Source organism: Rousettus aegyptiacus, unplaced genomic scaffold (genome assembly GCF_014176215.1).
Source record: "Rousettus aegyptiacus isolate mRouAeg1 unplaced genomic scaffold, mRouAeg1.p scaffold_m13_p_5, whole genome shotgun sequence".
Classification (NCBI taxonomy): Eukaryota; Metazoa; Chordata; class Mammalia; order Chiroptera; family Pteropodidae; genus Rousettus; species Rousettus aegyptiacus.
The window spans coordinates 25,034,707-25,053,800 of NW_023416308.1; the positions used below are offsets into that span (position 1 = coordinate 25,034,707).

General features: G+C 39.4%; 1 protein-coding gene and 2 long non-coding RNA genes across 3 annotated transcripts; 2 read left to right on the forward strand and 1 right to left on the reverse strand.

Annotated features, from left to right (window-relative positions):
* Positions 1-1,447: 1,447 nt before the first annotated feature.
* Positions 1,448-6,410, forward strand: LOC118603002. Its single transcript, XR_004951080.1, has 3 exons — positions 1,448-1,849; positions 4,395-4,443; positions 6,271-6,410. It is a non-coding gene; the product is annotated as an uncharacterized LOC118603002 (long non-coding RNA).
* On the reverse strand, positions 5,701-6,596 carry LOC118603001. The gene is made up of 2 exons (XR_004951079.1): positions 6,404-6,596; positions 5,701-6,301 (listed from the first exon to the last, which is right to left on the reverse strand). It is a non-coding gene; the product is annotated as an uncharacterized LOC118603001 (long non-coding RNA).
* A 104-nt stretch (positions 6,597-6,700) lies between these two features.
* Positions 6,701-18,331, forward strand: EI24 (EI24 autophagy associated transmembrane protein). Its single transcript, XM_016122656.2, has 11 exons — positions 6,701-6,894; positions 8,694-8,804; positions 11,564-11,709; positions 12,289-12,349; positions 13,172-13,238; positions 13,762-13,886; positions 14,180-14,299; positions 14,828-14,939; positions 15,765-15,876; positions 16,306-16,380; positions 17,297-18,331. The coding sequence occupies exons 2-11, from the start codon at positions 8,763-8,765 to the stop codon at positions 17,457-17,459; spliced, it is 1,023 nt and encodes a 340-aa protein (XP_015978142.1). The 5' UTR covers positions 6,701-6,894; positions 8,694-8,762; the 3' UTR covers positions 17,460-18,331.
* Positions 18,332-19,094: the final 763 nt, after the last annotated feature.

Sequence of the window (19,094 nt, forward strand, 5' to 3'; positions counted from 1 at the left end):
TAAAGCAAAATAAAACAAAGTAAAACAAAACAAAACAAATGCAAGAATTACAAAACTCTCCTGATGGAAGATAAAATGGCAAATCAGAAACTGACAAAAATCCTCTGACCCTCAATACTGAGACCGTTCTGCATCTATCACTTCTTCAGGGCAGTGTTTCTCAAGGTTAAGTCCAAGACTAACTGCATCACAAACACTTAGTTGCCTGGTTTAAAAGGGAGATGTCTCTGTTCCATTTACGGTATGTTGACTCAAAATTTCTGGTGTAAATCCTTAGAATGTGTATTTCTAAGAAACACCCCACTCCTTGTCTTAAGAAATAGAAAAGGTTCCACAAGAACTTTTGATTTTATACTCTTTCAAATCTCTTCAAGAATCTCTAACTTCTCTTTCTGGTTTAATCAACTTTCCTTCATATCTGACTATTTCCCCTAACAAAAAATATTCAATTTCTCACAACTTTTAAAAAAAAGCTCTTTTAGTTCTAATTATGTGATGCCTTAGCTCTTCTTCACATTTAAGCTTTTCTTAAAAAAAAAAACTTTTTTCATTCAATATAATATATACCAAAAAAAGCACAAATTGTAAGTGTACCACTCAATAAATGTTCTAAGCGAACGCATCCTTGTACTTCCACCCATGCTAATAAATAGAACATTATCAGGAACCCGAATGTCCTCCTCATGTCGCTTTCCTTCATCTTCCCCAAATATAACCATTAACATAATCTATCACCTGGCTTAGCTTTGCCTGCTTTTCACCTTCATGTAAGTAAAACTGTACAGTAGTCAGACTCTTGTGTTTGGGTTCTTTTGCCTAATTTAATATTTATGAGATTGACCCATTTTTATTTGTAAAGAATTCTACTTTATAAATACACTAAAATTTTCTTTATCCATTTACTGTTGACAAATGTTTTTGTTGTTTCCAGAATTTGGCAGTTAACCCATTTCCCATTTGCCCCAGGAATACTCACTGGCGGCACTTGTGGCTGCAGCATTTACTCAGAGAGAACTCATGGATTACAGTCCTAACCTTACCCCCAAAGTTTGCCATGAAATACCTCGCTTTTAAAAATATTTTTGCATCACTCTAGTATGTCAATAGTCTTTGGAAATCAATGACATGACTTTATTTATAGTATTCTGTTTGTAGTAGTGGTATTTCCATTTACAAAATATATTAATTCTCAATCACTGAAAATGTCAAATCCTAGAAAATGTAGCATTCTTTCAGGTGATGATTTAACATTATTCTCAAACAGTTGTTAGCCAAGATTCATTTGATGAATCCGATACGCATACATTCTTGTTATATTAGGATTAAAGACAAGTTCTATTTTGAAATAACTCAGAACAGTTTTTATATTTTATTTTCACATTGAAAATCAATCAGATTTGCTTCAGCATAAAGAGCATGTTTCTATAAAATTAAATTAATGCTGGCAGTGAGGTGCACTTTTTTTTTTTTTTTAATACAGGAAATGGGTTAAGAATAGTGCTGCTGTGAATATTTTCGTGCATGCCTTTGGTGAGCTGTGAAATTAGAGGGAGCACAACCTGTAAGACCACTCTGACTTCTGACATTAATTGCAAGTTCAGGAGTCTCCAAGACCTCCCTTGGTTTCAATAATTTGCTAGAAAGACTCACATAACTCACCGAAAACTGTTATACTCATGGTTTCAGTTTATGTTGCTTTATTTCTATGCATTTTCCTTGGGTGATCTCTTCTACCTCCTCCATCATTTCAACTGACCTGGTATGCTGATGATGCCCAAGTCTGTGTTGCTATCCAGATCTCTTTCCTGATTCCAGATCCAAGTGCCTACTACAATATCTCCACTTGTAGGTATGATATGCACCTTAATATGTCTAAAACAGAATTTATCTTCCTCTGTATTTCTTACTTCTTCTGTATTCCTAATTTCAAGTAATGACAGTTTTATCCATCAAGTCAGCCAACCTAGAAATGTAGGAGCCATTCCTGAGCCATTTTCTTCTCTACCTCCCACCCAATCACCAAGTCCTTAAGTATTTTCCTTCTTGTTATTTCTCTAAACTGTTTTCTGCGAATTCAGGCTTTCATCATTCCTCCCTTGAATAATGGAAACAATCAACCTACTACTTACATTCCCTACACCAATTTTGTTTGCCTCAAATCCACGTGCCTTGTAGCTACTTAGAGTGGTGTTTCATAAATGCAAATATAATCATATCATTTTTCTTAAAGTTCATCGGTGGCTCCTTGCTGTCACCAGATAGTATCCAAACTTTATGTGATGAAATAAAAAGCTACAATCTAACTTCGAATATCAACTTCATTAATTCATTCACATAATCTTTCAAAAAATTTTGAGTACCTACCCAAAAACTAGACACTGTGCTAGGGACTGGGAATATAAAAAAGAACAAAGCAGTAATGGTCTGCTCCTAGTCTAATACAAATAATTACATAAATACGTACAATTTAGCAGGATGAGTACTTTGCTAAAAGTAGTTCAGGGTGCCCCAGGAGCTCAAAGGAAGAACAGGGAAGTGGCTGGGGAGTGTTTCACAGAGAATGTGATGGATGAGGAAGACTCAGCCAGGAGAAAGGGGTGTGTACAGAGCGGACAGAGGAAGGCAGAGGGAATGCCATATGAAGACCCGGAAGAAAGAGTGATGGTGCGTTTTAGAAATGACTAAAACAGAGTACAGAAGCATGTGGTAAAAGAGGTATGCAAGCACAGATTCCCAGAGCCCTTACAAACCATAATAGATAAAGAGTTTAAACTTTATTCTAATGGGAATAATGGCCACTGAAGGGTTTTAAGCAAAGAGAATAATCAGATTTCCATTTTCTAAAGCTCTATCTGTCTACTTTGTGGATTAGAGGCGGCTGATTGAAGTAGGAAGACTTTTGCAGTAATTTAGGTGAGAGATGCTAGTGGTGTTGGGGAGGAAAAATTATCCTCTACCTTTTAAGGTTCTTTTGGTTTGACTAATCGAATTAACACAAGACAGATTCACAGGAGATAAAAACAAATTAAAGTTTAATAACATACACACCTCCTACATACCCAGAGACCTAGGTACACTGACTGAATAACTCACCAAATGCCAGAAGCCATCAACTTAAATACCACCTTTAACTAAAAACAAAAGTTGTTGGGGGTGGGGAGTCAGTTATAGGAGGTTACCAGCAACAGCACAGTAAACAGGGTTAAGATTGTTACACAGACTTAAGTGCAAGCCTTCTCCATTGATAGTGAAAACAGGCTTGGTACAGTGAGGGAGGCACCCTTACATATGGAGATTTCCTGATCTTTACGTGGCTGGTTCCTCTGCATTTAGATCTCAACACAAAGCCCCTCAAACATGCCTTCCCTTACTACCATTCAAATAACCAATGGCAGCTACCTGCCATCTGTCCTCTTTGGCATTCCTATGTTTTATCTTTTTCATAGCTTATTACTGTCATTTTATTTTATCCTATCCTATCCTATCCTATCCTATCCTATCCTATCCTATCCTATCCTACCTATTTACTTGAATGTAAATAGGTTCAAGCAGACATCTTGTCTGTCTTGCTTATCACTAAACCCTATTATTTGGAAAGAGTGGCAAATCGAGGACACCAAATAAACAGGAAGTTTCTCTCCTGCCATTTCTTCTATTCTAAGTTCCAGTCATAATGAAAAACTTACAGAGCTCTAGACATGAGAGGTAGCTATGCTTGTGCTGTTTGTGTAGAATCCCCTCCCCTTCTGTTCTTCTTTTTGCTGACTCCTCATTGTCTCTCAGGACTTTGTTTTTATCACATCACTTTACCTTGTCTGTTTTCACACTGAAGAGAAGAAGCAGGTTAAGGGCATCCCCCAGGTTGAATGAATCAGAATATGTGTTTAGCAAGGTCTCCAGATGATTTGTTTTCCCATTAAGATTTGAGGAGCATTACTTTAGTGTGATGATACATAGCATAAATTTAAAGGGACAGCCTCATAGTGATCCATAAGGGAAGGCAGGTACGGTAAAGAAAGGGGCATAGCACTGAGAATCCGAGAAACCTGGTAGAAATTTTTTATCAGTTACAACACTTAAATGGTGTGACATAATAAATATGAAAGCCCCGGTACACAGTAAATGCTTAATAAATCATAGAATCTCTCTCTGGAAAGGTTTCAAGGATAGAAACTAGGGCATATCTGTCCTCTTGATCTGGTATTGTCATGGAACCATAGAGTTAGAAGGGACCTTCATATAGATACCATTTATTTTATTAGCTTTGTATTATAGATATAGAAACTAAGGCTCATAGTTAGACTGGAGATCAAGTCTTCTGAGCTCAGTTCTCTGCCTCAGCTTCTTTATTTGTAAAATTAAGAAAATAATACCCTTACTTACTTTTCTCCCAGGTGGCCTCGAATCTTCCACAAGTATTCAAGAACTCTTTAAAAATGCAAGGTAAAATTATTATCGTTTGTTAATTCTAGATTGTGTTATACATGTTGGAATTTGTAAGAGTTCCTTCCATCAAGCAAGTTGGAATAGGCTCATATCTACTAAATTTGTTCTAAATTCGCACTTTTAAGAAAGAATAGTTTGGAACAATTGCTACTATTGTAATTACAAATTACAATAATCAGCTTATCATTAAACCACTTAAATGTCTTTATAAAAATATATCTAAACTTCAGCAGATGAATTTCTTATTTTACACATGATCTTAACCAAAAGGCTGAGAAGCAATGGACTAATATAAAATTCCAAAAGAAATAAAAATATTTTCTATATAGTTCCTTATATTAAAGAGATTTACTCATATGAGACAAAAGGAAAATTTAGGGATGTCCCCTCTTTGTAATGACCTTAGTGATGGAGTAAATATATTTATGAGAAAATGAAACTTGAGTGGTTATTCCTAAATCTGTTCTCAGTGAAAATGATATTACAACTCGCAGCTGAAACAAAGAAAAAAGGTTCCTCGCACCCTTATATATACGGTTGGCCCTTTACTTCAGGGTTTCTACTATTCCAAATGCTTCGTTCCCTTCTATCTTGCTAGTTTAACTTCGTGCATCCTCTTCCTTAAAGAGAAGGTAAGGTTCAGGATGCTCGGGGTAAGGGGTTTGTTTGTTTTGGAATGAGGCTGGAAGTTGGGCCAGGGAGACAGGTGAACAACTACTCAGCCCACTGAACTGGAAGAGTCTGGAGGCCTCGGTATTTGTTCTGCCACTGACCTCGAGCAAGCCATTTGATATATGGCCTTTGGGTTCCCCCCGAATGGAAGGTTGCATTAAGTATCTTCTAGTTGTAAAAATCTGATTCTGTATGTGGTCCTAGCACTAGCAGCTTTAAGTACAGCTGGAGGGGAAGGAAAATAGGAATTGGAAAAAAAACAAATGGGGAATGAGGTATATGAAGTTGGGAATGGAAAAAATGGTTAGAAGTGAGGCCTGACGGTTTGATGCCAAGAAATTGCCAACCCTAGTGGTAATGGAGATGAAAAGTTTTATTTCTATTTACTTTTATTTTTTTAAATCAACCATCACTTTGTGGTTAGAGTACACTTCTAATGCAGCTGAATGGCAGGACAGCTTGCCCTATTGATGCAAGACAGGACAAATTTCTCTGAGTGGGGGAAAACCAAGTCCTGCACTGAGAGAGAAAGGTTCTTTGGCAGAGAGTGTAGAAAGAATTCAACACAAATGCCAAAGTTAGGGTCAAAAGCAGAGTTTATTAAAAAAGGGGAAAAAAAACAAAGACTAGAGAAGGCAAAGACAAAAACCCAAGACAGGAGTGTCAGGGCTTCCAGTTTGTCATTCTTTAGTTCCTGTGAATTAAAGACTTTGTTAACTCATTTCCTTTGGTACTGGGCATACAGTGAGTAAGGGGAAAGGGAAGAGTGTGTAGCCAGAAAAGGTGGTATAAAAGGGCAGTGGTAGTTCCCAGCTCTTAAATCATAGGTTCCCTATGGTTTTAGCCATAGGAATTGAACGATTTTATTTTGTGTAGGGCAGCCAAAGACTTTCCTGTTCCACCTTCCACAGGTGTGGGAAATAAGTTGTTAGTAATTCCAGTAGAAATCTTTGTTCTGCAGGTGTCCTGGTCTGGCTGCAGAGCTGATCAGCATATTGTAGTCTTGAACGGTAGTTTAATTCTTTTGCCTCTTTCCTACATTACTATTCTTAAACCTTTTGAATGAAGCCTGACTTAAACCTTTGGTTACAGAAACTCTTTAACCAAATGAATCAAGGTGACCTCTGTACATTATTGCTCTCCTGTTGTCAGGTTTCATAGGATTTCATAAGGACAAGCAACTCTGCAAAAGCAAATGGAAGAGGGCAAAGAAAAGGACGACTGTTAGGGAAGGACCAGATAAGAGAAGCAGTCGGGTAAACCCAGGCTTCCCCAGACGCCTCACCAGACAAGGGATGCCCAGGTAGACCCACTCCATTGCCTAAGCTGTGTCAGCCCACGTCGTCCCCTTCCTCCGCCCTGGGAGGCTCCATTAAGGATTCAACCGACTCTCCAGCGGCCTTGAGCATCCCAGGAATTTCCAGTGCCCGCGCAGTACGAGCCACCTCCTCCGCCGCTGCAGCCCCGCCTCCTTAATCCGGGAGGCTCTGTCGCCGATCGATTTCCCACCGCCCCGTGCGCTCCGGGCATGCCCAGTGTGGGCGCATCTTGACCCCGCCCCCTCCGTCGCAGCGGCCCCGCCCCCTCCGCCCTGGGCGGCTGGGCTCGGCGCCCGCCGACTTCCCACCGCCCCGCGCGGCCGGTGTATACCTAGTGCGGGCGCAGCGGCCTCGGCCCTGGGAGCGCCCGGGCGGCAGTCCTCGGTCCGGCGCGGAGGAGTCGAGCGGCCCCCGGGGGGCTCCGGGCTGGGCCGGAGCCAGGCGGCAGAGCTGCCAGGTAGGTTCGGGCTCGGTGGAGCCAGGCGCCTGGCGCGCTGCAGGGCCCTGGGAGTAAGGGGTGTATGGTAGGGCGATGAGGGCCAGTAGGGCCCGAGCACGGGGTTTTGTGGTTGCGGGAGCGGCTCTAGGAGGGACCCCCGGCCGGAATGTGCGGGCAGGAGCTAGCCCAGGTCGTCTCAGCCTGGGGAGAATGCCCAGGTGCGTTGCGGCTGTCCTTAGCCTCCGTGGGACCGAGGTGAGAAGTGAGCAGCTCCGCGCCTTGTGCCCAGCTGTGGTTGCGGAGGGAGTCCATGGTTTTCAGTCAAAATTGCCAGGACCTATAGAGAGACGCGTCCAAGGCACCTGGAGCCAATCCGCGAGCTGGTGAGAGTGAGAATGCTCACCTTTCCTCTCCCTCGAGTGGATCTGGCCGCTTTCTGTTTTCCAGACTTGAGTTTAGTGGCTTAGAAATGAAAGTACAGGGTTGTGCCTCAGTAGATGCCTGAGAAGTTCTAATGACTGTGAGGCATTTAGTAGCCAGGTGTATTTCCAGAGTTAAGGGACATTTTGTCCGTGGGATGCTCGGGGTAAACAACAATCCTCTTTGCGAAGCTGGAGTAAAAAGTGCAACTGAGGGTTAGAACACCAGGGTTTTCGAGTTCCTGGTAGACTTTCACTTGCTGTAATCTTGGGTAAGCCATTTAATTTCGGAGACTCAGTTCCTCCATCTGCAAAATGATGTGAACCAGATGAATCTTATTTCCTTCTAGCTCAGTTGGAGGGTTCTCCCTGCATTATCCAGTCTATATGGTCTCAAATGGTGGCAAGTTACTTTTCTCCAAGTCTCAGCTTTTTGTCCGGCTGGCAATTCACCACATATTCCTGTAGGAAGGCTGCTAGGATCTCCATATGAAATTGAAATGACTTGTCCTTCAAAGGCCACCGTTGCTCAGTAGTTACCACTTGGTACATGCCACTTGGTACATGCAGAGCCAGGTGTTAATGGCCATGGTTCAGATAACACAGCTGTTCTACTGGACTAGGACGGACATATTTCAGAATCTGTCAGTGCCCTGTGAGAATTCCAGACTAAATGATTGGCTTCCTTAAACTCCCAAGTTAGCTCATTCTGTAGTGGGATTATGTTAATGAAGAAGTTAAGTTTTTATTTTCATGTTTATTGCACTTTATACTAAAAAAAAACCTACGAAGATTTTAATATTCTTAATTTATAGAAGAGGAGAGTAGCCGATTAAGAGTGAATTCATGGTAGTCTTTACAAGCTAGAGTCTTGTGTATCATTCATTGAGCACTTGGTACTGAGTTATCTGTCACTCTGAGCTGGCTTTTTGTTTGTTTTTAAGTGGGAGTATTAACAGAAGTTTCTTGCCCTAGAAACTGGTCTACCTGAGGTGAGTACATCTGTGTAGGATTTGACCTAAGTTGTGTAGGTTGCCTTCCTCCTGCTATATTCCTGTTCTTTCAGTTCTGGGTGACAGTAGTCCAGTTGGGTCAATAAGGTATAGTTTAGTAAGGTGGTCGTAGGTCAGGAAAAGTATACTTATATTTTGAAATTTGAGGTTTAAACAAGCAGCCTATGAAATTCTGTCATTTTGATTTGTCTCAAATTGAGAATACCGTAGATTGGTTTAATCAGGTTTGAGAACTTTAGAATCCCAAGTTCTAGTATGTAAGGGCTAAAATCTACTCACTCCTATTAGAAATGTCTGTGGAAAATAGCATCATGTAGAAATTCACATGAAATTACTTATCTTGAAGATAAATATTTTATTCCCATTATGCTCTATCTGTTTTCAGGTCCTTCATGATGAAAGATTTTGAGACTCTTCCCCCTCCTCTGTAGTTGGTAGTTTGGGTGGTGAAGAGATGGCCGACAGTGTCAAAACCTTTCTCCAGGACCTTGGCAGGGTGAGTACATCAAGCCATCTCTTGACCCTTTTCGTGCAGGAACTGACTGTGAAATCCTTTAAGTGTTTTGGAGTTTGTATCCTGTTTGTTGAGTCCTTCACATACATGTGTTTCTTTGTTTTTTTAAAAAGTAAAGTCACATACAGGTTTTTATTCTAATCCACACTGCTCAAGAGATATGTATTACCCCACATCTTGCAGAAGCTTGGTAGACCTGTCTGTCTAGTGAGTATCTCTGGTATTAGAACTCTAGTCAGCTTGGCTCCAGAGACCTTTTTTTTTTAACTTAATTTTTGAATAATTTTAGACCTACAGAAAAGTTACAAGGTAGTACACAGTTCCCTTGTATCCTTTACCGGGTTCTGCTATTATTAACATCTTCTGTAACCATGATACATTGATCAAAAACTAAGCAGTGAACATTGGTACATTAGTGTTAACCAGAACTACTTCATTTAAATTTATTTAGAGAAACTTCCGCTCGCCTCCATTCTACAAGGTGCAGATGATGATGCTGTAGGAAAATGTCCCAAAAGATCTGTTTAGGACCTAGTTACCCAAATGTCCAATAGTATAAAATTCTGTTGTAGTGACTGTCTAAGGTCTGATGACCTAGTTGTAGCCCCGGTAGCTATATTCCCAGAGGAGGAGAAAAGCCAGTTCTGATTGGGGGTTGGGGAGGGGAGGTGTTCCTCAATGGGAATGTTTAAAAGTTTATTACCTTAGAGTTAAAGGGGAATTGAAAGAGATTCTTAGAAAGGCCAAAGAGACTTCATGCAATGTGATCTACTTTTAATACCTTTAATTTCTTGCCATTCCTATGTGATAAAATTTCAACCCCAGATCAGTTCTACAATGTACACTTTACAGGTTTGTCTGCCCCACTAGACTGTAAGTGTCTCAGAGGTAGAGATTCCTGTCATCATTCTAGCACATATTAGGCCCTCAGCCATTTGAACTTAACTGTCTCAAATATTTAAACTATTTGTAGGAGATTTAGAAGTTAAAAGCAAAATAAGACTAAAAATTACTCAGGTAAAAGATCAAGTGCACACTGTGCCAACTTATGCTTTTATTGGTGGATAGTTCATAAACTTGCTCATTTCTCTGTATCCTGGCAATTATCTCTAAAATTTGTTTTAGTTGAGAACAATAGGTGAAATGCCATCTTTGAATCCAGTTCACTATTGTTTCTGGAATGCCTTTTTGTGCTGCTGCTTAATGAAGTCGAATAGCCCAGTGCTACCATTCTACTTTGGACATAAAACTGTTGCGGCACTACAATTTTTTGTCGTTTACTTGTATACTTTTACTGCTAAGTTATGTTTCTTGAGCATTTCTGTATAGCCAGTGTTTAGCTCATTAAAGATGCTTAGTATGTGGGTGAGTAGATGAATGAATGCAGTTCTTTGAACTGGGTGATAGGCAGTTCTAGTGTTTGTAGCAAACAATAACCTTTCTGCTATTGGAGCTCTTCCAATATGGTTGGCAAGTGCCTCTGTCACTGTTTGTATAGACTTAAGGGTCCTCCTGCTATCATATAGTCTTTAAAGACATTCTTCTCCAGCTATACTACCATGTTGTTTGTCTTATTGGCATGTTCTTTTCTATAGCTTTTCACATTTTTTATAGTAATTTTTTCTTTGCATCTTGCTCAAACCTTGGTGCAGCCCCGGTCCTTTCTAGAGACTGATGTTTAATTTATCTTTGTATCACTAGTTTAGTACAGGATATTGGTCATACTGTAGGCATTTGATATTGGAAGAGTATAAAGGAAGGTTGTAACTTGGCTTTATAATATTGATAATTGTGTAGGGGTTGGAAAACCACTATTTTGCAACCATGTTATTCAAGATTGGTTGGGCCAGAATTGTCAATGGATGTAAATTTAGGGGAGGGAACTTGAGCAGGGTATTTGGATGGTCTCAGAAGTGTTTGCCCACAGATTACTTATTAGTTGCAAGGGGGGAAATGTGCAACCATACAATGGAGAAGCTGGATAACATTTTGACTGAGTATGTAAAATTAACATCACCAGCAAGATAGACAGATATTGTGTGCCTCTTAATTTAATACCTGAGAGTGTATATCATCATTTATGTAATATTCCTGTCAAAAATATGTAATCTGGGTCTCATTTGAGGAAGCAAACCTAAATTGAGGGACTACCACAAAACAACTGGCCTATATACTTCAAAAAGAAAGTTTAAGGAGCTGTTCCTGAGTAAAGGAGACTAAAGAGACATGACAAACTAAATACAACATGTAATTTTGAACTGAATTCTGATAGTTGAGGTGTAAAAATGCAGTCGAGGGCATTATTGGGACAAATGGAGAAATTGGAATATGGACTGTAAAGTATTTCAATATTAAATTTCTTGATAACTGCCTTGTGGTTATATAAAAGAATATCATTGTTTTTAGGAAATACAAAGTGAAGAATTAAAAGTAAAGGGATGTAATGTAGCATCCTACTCTCAAATGATTCAGAAAAAATGTGCGTATATATGTATATAAATAATGCGGCAAAATATTAATCGTGTGAATATGGAGAAAAGGGTATTAGGAAGTTCTCCATTCTTGCAACTCTTCTCCAAATTGGTAATTATTTAAAAAAAAAAAAATCAAGGTTCTCTTAAGCTATGTAGCAAAATAAATAAAATGGTTTCCACTGCGATTTCAGTTTACCATATATAACTTTGGAAAGTATTCTCTGATCCATAATCTTCCCTCTTTAAAAATAATACTCTTGTCTGTAGGGAATCAAAGACTCCATCTGGGGAATTTGTACCATCTCAAAGCTAGATGCTCGGATTCAGCAAAAGAGAGAGGAGCAGCGTCGAAGAAGGGCAAGTAGTGTCCTGGCTCAGAGGAGAGCCCAGAGCATAGAGAGGAAGCAAGAGAGGTAAGGAGTGGAGGCTGGTGTCAGAAATGTCTGAGCTCCCTTCCAGAAGGCACTTTAGGAAGTGACTGATCCTTAGTGTACAATTAAGACCCTACATCGTGACTTGGAGTTTTAGTACCCCATTTTTTTTTTTTGTACTTTCTACCCCAAAAATGTTATAAGTGATTTTTTTTCCTCCCATGTTGAATTAAACTAGGGTCTAGCAATAATCCTTACTCAAATGTCATGGTATTTTTTTCTTTAAATCTGAATGGTGAGTAGAGACCCACAAAAAAATTGTTTGGATTGATTCATACTTCTAAGAGAGCCAATGTGGATTTACCTATTGATAGAATCTCAGACATCCTCTTTTAATCTTCTCCAATCTTGGATTTTAGAAAATACATTTTTTGTTTTAAGAAAAGCTGCTGTTTTAGAAATATTTTTAGTTTTTTTCTCATTGACATTAGGAGAACACTGGGAGGAAAATAAGTGCTGGAAAAGAAATACCAACAAAAGATATTAAATGGAGAGCTACTGAATGACAATATGGAAATGGCCTGTATGCCTAATAAGCTAAATACATGTGGTCTTTTCCAGTGAGCCACGTATTGTTAATAGAATTTTCCAGTGCTGTGCTTGGAATGGTGGAGTATTCTGGGTAAGTTCTCTTTTCTCAAATTCCAGACACCTTATAAGTATCTTCACATTGTCACAATGTTGATAGTTCTCAACTGTTTTCTTTAAACTGAGACCACAGTAGCTTTCACTGCCCATAACGTACAGACCGTAACTCAGGATTCTGTGCAATTGCATGATTTTATTCCCACTCAGAACACTTACATGTAGATAAAGGGATAGCCCTGAATATATACTTTTATTATTATTTTTAAATGACTTACAAGTTTTAATGTTATAGGTAACAATTCCTCTTGATAGTATCTGGACATTTCGGCTAAGAGCATCTGTGAAGGATCATAGGGGAAGGACAAGTGGCCAAGGGCAAGGTTTCCTCCTCCTCTGGTCATAGCAGTCTACTAAAATTGATATGTATTGAAACCCGCATTAGAAAAGGTTGTCTACAATTTACTGAGAACCAACAAAGGCTTAAATGAAATCTGCGTACTTTGAGGAACAGGTAGTTAAATACTTCCTTTGACTTGGAATTCAGTATAATTCAAGTTTCCTTAAACATTTTGCAGATATTTTTAGATGTTAGCTTTAATAAAATATTACTGTGTACTTAGTATATGCCTGTATTTTGTCCTGAATACTATTCAAAGTGTTCTTCTATGCCCCTAAAAGTTTTTTTATAGGCAACGTCAGGTCTGTACCTCTGAGTTGAAATACTGGGAATAGAAATAGTTCCAATTTTGGTGCCCCTTCAGGCCTTCTAATTTACTAAAGGCACCTCCATCTGGAAAATAATGACACTGAAACAAGAAGGGTTTTTAATGATTACTTTATTGCTTCTTTCCTTTAGTTCAGTCTCCTCTTGTTTTATCGAGTATTTATTCCTGTGCTTCAGTCAGTAACTGCCCAAATTATTGGTAAGTATATATGGTGCTGTCTGCCTGGAATGGAGATGGGAGGTCGTTTCCCGTGTCCTTCAGTTTATTGAACACTTCCTGTGTAATAGGAGCTTTGGATGTTTTTAACTCAAACCTCTCAGCAATCCTTTGAGTGGGTATTGTTATAGATATCATTTAACGGTTGGGAAAATGGAAGTTAGGTACCAAGGCTAAACTAGTAGTAAGTGGCAGAGCTGGGATTTAAACCCAGGTGCTTTCCTGCATATTGCATATTATTAATCATTGTGACATCTCAGTCACCACCAGGTAAGCAGGCTTATCTCAAGGTAAGAAGCACATATCTATGGCTACTCTGAACTGGAGTTGTGGCCAGAATTTGGTGTGCCTGTAAAGAATAAGACTATTTGAAATAGGTATATTGATGTGCTGGCAAGAAACAGATGTGTGTGGGGTCGAGGAGGGAATAGTCATAAACTAGGGGTTTGGTTTTTTGGCTCTTCATTTCTCCAGTTAAACTAAAAACACTTTCTGTCTTTCTTAGGTGATCCATCACTACATGGAGATGTTTGGTCGTGGTTGGAATTCTTACTCACGTCAATTTTCAGTGCTCTTTGGGTGCTCCCCCTGTTTGTGCTTAGCAAAGTTGTGAATGCCATTTGGTTTCAAGTAGGTCCAGGGCAGAATGGAGACTGGGCCCCATAGCATGATGGGTTGACTGGCAGATTTCAGCTGAAGTTAGTAGCCATAGAGAGCACTTTCTTGATCAAGCAGCCAGTGGGTGATCTTTGTGCTCTTGTAAAGGGAAATTATTGTCTCAAGTCTCTGGAGCATCTCATTCCCAGATGTCCAGGGGCTTTTCTCACCTGGCAGGTCTAAGGGCAGATCAGTGGCCTTAACTTTGGGGATGAATACTGAGGCCATTTAATTCCTGTTTTGGTGAGCTACTTTCTCCATTACAGGATATAGCTGATCTGGCCTTTGAGGTATCAGGGAGGAAGCCTCACCCATTCCCTAGTGTCAGCAAAATCATTGCTGATATGCTCTTCAACCTTCTGCTGCAGGCGCTTTTCCTCATCCAGGTGAGACTGGCCTTCTGGGCTTGTGGGCAGATTATGAAAAAAAAAGTTCACTAGAGGGAGCTTCACAAAGATGGAGTATTGTGTTTTTATTGGGGCAGATAAGCTTTATGGGAGGTAATGTTTACAGTGGGACAGATATGCTTTATGGGAGGTGATGATTTTCTGTATCGTTCCAATTTTAGTATATGTACTGCTGAAGCGAGCATAGGAGGTGGTAATTTTTATTTAAATCACTTTTTTGGGGGGAGGTAGATGGGGAAGAAGAAAAAAAGTAATTTCTTCAATTAAAATAAATAAAAATAAATCATTTTTCCCCACAGAAACTAGAAAATTTAAAAATCACAAAATAAAAAACAGGAATTTACGTGTACTTCCCTGCCACCCTGGCCATTTTCCACTCTCCTGCTATTCAGAAACCTGAGAAGCAACTGTAGCTATCTAGGCAGAGAGTGATGACCCAGAGTAGCAGGTGAATAGTGTTAGGTCTCAGAAGCTTTGGAATTAAGATTTTCCATGTTTGTTCTTCAGGGGATGTTTGTGAGTCTCTTTCCCATCCATCTTGTTGGTCAGCTGGTTAGTCTCCTGCATATGTCCCTTCTCTACTCACTATACTGCTTTGAATATCGTTGGTTCAATAAAGGTAAGTCCATCTCAAGAAACTCAAAACTTGGAGGGCCAGTTTGGAAATGCTGCTGCTAAGCAGACTTCCTAAAACTATTCAGTGCTTAGGCCCTTGGCAAACCATCTTTGGCAAGAGGGAACTTATATTTGGCTTAGGGGGTCTAACCCTTAACTTTGATGCTGGAAGGTACAGCATGTCGCATTACCTTTATGGTGCTTAATGTGATGTAGCTGAGCCATAAATGAGCATGAGTTATTCTGAATTAGAGAAATTTGATGTCAGAGAAATTTGACATCAGTACATTTAGATTTTTTTGGATATTTTAAAAGCCCTTGGCATGTTTGTCTGAGTGTACGTGGTTGAAAGAAGCTAATTTCCATAGCAGGGGCCCCCAACTCCCGGGCCATGGCCTGTTAGGAACTGGGTGAGAGTTTCATCTGTTTTTGAAACCACTCCCAGCATCACTGCCTCAGCTCCACCTCAGAATATCATGCATTAGATTCTCATAGGAACACTGGTCCCTGGTGCCAAAAAGGTTGGGGACCGCTGTTCTATAGAATGGCTGCCTTTTTATTTGGTATCTTGCTTTGTTTAGAACTACTCTTGATAACAGATGCTGGTGTTGTAATTCATAATTCAGTTAGCCTGCCAGCTTTGAAATTGTGGTTATTATATAATTTGCAAAGCAGCTTTATAGCAGATTTGGGAAATTCTGAACTATATTCATTAGCTGTATTCTAAGGGGCAGACCTGTATCTAAAACCCAACCTCAATTTTTCTGTCATGTTTAGTCATTTTACTAAAAGGAAATATGATTTTTAATTGTACTGGCTCCTTGTTTAGGAATCGAAATGCACCAGCGATTGTCAAACATAGAGAGGAATTGGCCTTACTACTTCGGATTTGGTTTGCCCTTGGCTTTCCTCACAGCAATGCAGTCCTCATACATTATCAGGTAATTTGGCTGGAGGGGCTGGAAGGGAACTAGTACAAATAGTGTAGGGAGCATCTTCTGGATACCTGGTTCTGTGCTAAGCATCCTGCATTCTTATTTGGCCATTAGAAAGTTAGTAGGATTTTTCTCCTTGACAGATAGTCATAGACATTTGTCAGTTAGCATTAACATCTAGTCTGCAGGGTCCTATATGCCATATTCTTTCTTCTATGTTGCCTCCTGGAGCAGTGTTAAATATAGCCAGTCTTAGAAAAATTCTATTTTATTTTTTTGAAAGATGTGTTCGATTTATTAAGGGTTTATCAAGCCATGATATTAGCACTGGAGGCAAAGGAATTTTGCACTTATATCTTCTCCAAAGTCATGGCTATTATGAAGGTGACTAATTATTTGTTCTTTATTTTTTTATTATTATTATTTTTTTTACAGTGGCTGTCTCTTCTCTATTCTCTTTCCTTTATTCATTATCAGCGCCAATGAAGCAAAGACCCCTGGCAAAGCGTAGTAAGTATTAGCCAGTTTTAGCCAAAGTGTACTGTTTTTCTGTGGAAAGGGGATTAGGACTACAGTGCTTCAGTTATGTGAATAAGACATATTTTTTAAATAACTTTTTACATTCCAGGAAAACATTAATACACAATTTAATGAGAAAAAAACACTTGGATATACTCCCAAATTTTCCATATATTTGTATATATACACATGCACAAATGTTTCAAAAATTAATATGTATATTTTTAAAATTTAACAATTTACTGAATAAGGCATTTGTAAACACCTGTAATTAAGCTCATTTTTGCAAGAATGGCCAGTCTTTTAAAGTATTGGCCATGTAATCCGGCTACATGAGTTTATTGATGATAGTAAAACAAAGTATTTTAAGATGAATCTGTAGCAGTAATACTAACATTCCAAAAGTTTTATCACTTCCAAGAAAAGCTCAATCTCTGATCAGTTTTGGTTAAGTCAGTGAGGATACACAAATATTAGGAATGTCAGATCTGTTTGGGTTTTTGCATGTTCTTGCTGTTCAGCAATGCTCAGTGTGTGTCAAGAGAATTGACTTTCTCTTGAAACTGTCTTGAAAATGAAACACATACAGCATGTGTCTTCAGATATAGAAAAGTCAGCTATAGAAAAGTGCTTCTCGAGTCAGAATTAATCTGATATATAACTTTATTTCTGTTAAGCTACAATACTTCAGATGGTGGTGTCTGTTGCATTCATGATAGCGACAGGACCCAGTGCATTCCTTGGTTGCTGCCTATTTAATCCATGCGTCTAATATCTGTACTGCCTTTATCAAATTTCAGTTGTCTTATTTTCCCATATCATTTTAAATTTAACGTGGTCAAACTTAAGTTGTCAAACAATTCTGATCATCTGGGGATCTAACCAAGTTGGGTCTCTTGCCCTTTAGCCTTTTCCAGTTGCGCCTCTTCTCCTTGGTGGTTTTCTTAAGCAACAGACTCTTCCACAAGACGGTCTACCTGCAGTCTGCCCTAAGTAGCTCAACCTCTGCAGAGAAGTTCCCTTCACCACATCCATCTCCTGCCAAACCGAAGGCTGCTGCAGGCCACTGAATCATCTGCCATCCAGAGGGGATGAGTAGGATTGGGAGGAGGCTGTGCAGCTCTTTTCTTGTTCACCTCCCCCACCAGGGAAGGCAGGACCCACTCTGCCAAGGGCCCTATGGATATTCCCTTCTCTCTGAAGAATTGGGATTATTGTCTCTGGTGCAAGGAAGGTACAATCTTCCTGATACCAGTATGTGGATTTTTAACACTTGTGAGTCTGAAAGGACCACAGGTTTTTCTGCAGCTCTTTTTCTAGCATTTGCCAGCCCCTGTGCCTGGACTGATAAGAATACTTTTTCTCCCAGTGCCATTTCCCTTCCCACCTCCCCTTCCTGCCTTCCACTACCCTTGGATGAATGGATTTTGTAATTCTAGCTATTGTATTTTGTGGACCTGTTATTTTTGTTGTTTTTCTGTGAAGCACATATATTGGATGTGGGAGGTAAAGGAGTACCTCAGTTATTCCTGGCCACTCCCTTTAAAATAGCCATCACTGTCTTGTTTCTTGTAACTCAGGTTAGATTTTGGTCTCTTGCTCCACTGCAAAAAAAAAGAAAAAAAAAAAGCCTGAAGAGACGGGACAGGAGAAAAGACCTCACAACCAGATCTGCTGGGTTTTGAGGAGTGATTTTTCTTCCCCTTGAAGGGGAAAAAGCTTTTTTCACTGGTACATGTAAAGTTCCCCAACTATACGGAGGTACCAATTTTGGACAAGTGCCACTGAAACACAGAATGCTTAGAGAACCTGAACTTTTAAAACTCTGGAGATCTGAAATTTACTGTCAGTCACTGTGGGTCTGTCTGGCGTTTCAAAAGAATATTGGGTGCTGCAAATAGGAACTGAAGGGGTAAACTTATTAAACTCATTAAACTTGTGACTGGTTGCTGTTTTCCTGTCATTTTAAGGAGACAATATATGGGGGGGGGGGGGGAGGGACAGATGTCAAAACACTTATACCATTTTAAAATGTCAATTAAACTTGAGCTGGTTTCCCACAAATGTTTAATGGTCGAATTTACAAATCACCACCTCAAGAACCATATTCATGGAACCCAAGACTTTGTCATGGATAAATTTGGTTGTAGTGTTTTTAGAGATTAGTTCTGAAAAATGTTCCCTGAGGAAATTTGGATTATGTAATTATGATCATATTAACAGCTTGGAAAGAATTTAGGATTATTTGTTTTAGTCTGTGTGTACATCTCTCATGTATTCATGAAGGGAGGGTTTCTTCTAGATTGCAGTGTATTGAACATTCTCATTAGGGAAGAGATTATTTTGTTGACAGAAACATTCACTGTGCAAGACAAAAGGATTTAAAAATCACTGCCAGGAGATGTAAACCAAGTTCAAGGTACAGAGAGTTTTCAAATAGTGGGCATCTTGGAAGTAGGCATTGTTTTCTAGCTTGTACACAAAAAATTGTGAAAGACATGGTTTAAAAATAAGATTTACTTCCCGTACTCTGAAGTCTGGTTATTTGTCAGTAGTATTGCAGAGACCTGCCAGTTGATGTGCAGTAGTTTGAAGACCTCAGTATTTCATCAGCTGGTAACTGATCATTGATTACATTATTTAAGTTTTAAAAACGAGCTTAGTTATGTAAGTGGCTACATCTTTGCTACCTGAAATTTGTATGT

What these genes read in the sequence shown, in the direction of transcription:
- EI24 (XM_016122656.2), top strand. Translation starts at nt 8,763, where the DNA reads ATGGCCGACAGTGTCAAAACCTTTCTCCAGGACCTTGGCAGG. An exon ending in TGAATGCCATTTGGTTTCAA is followed by an intron (nt 13,887 to 14,179) that starts GTAGGTCCAGGG and finishes TCTCCATTACAG; the next exon opens with GATATAGCTGATCTGGCCTT. An exon ending in AAGACCCCTGGCAAAGCGTA is followed by an intron (nt 16,381 to 17,296) that starts GTAAGTATTAGC and finishes CTTGCCCTTTAG; the next exon opens with CCTTTTCCAGTTGCGCCTCT.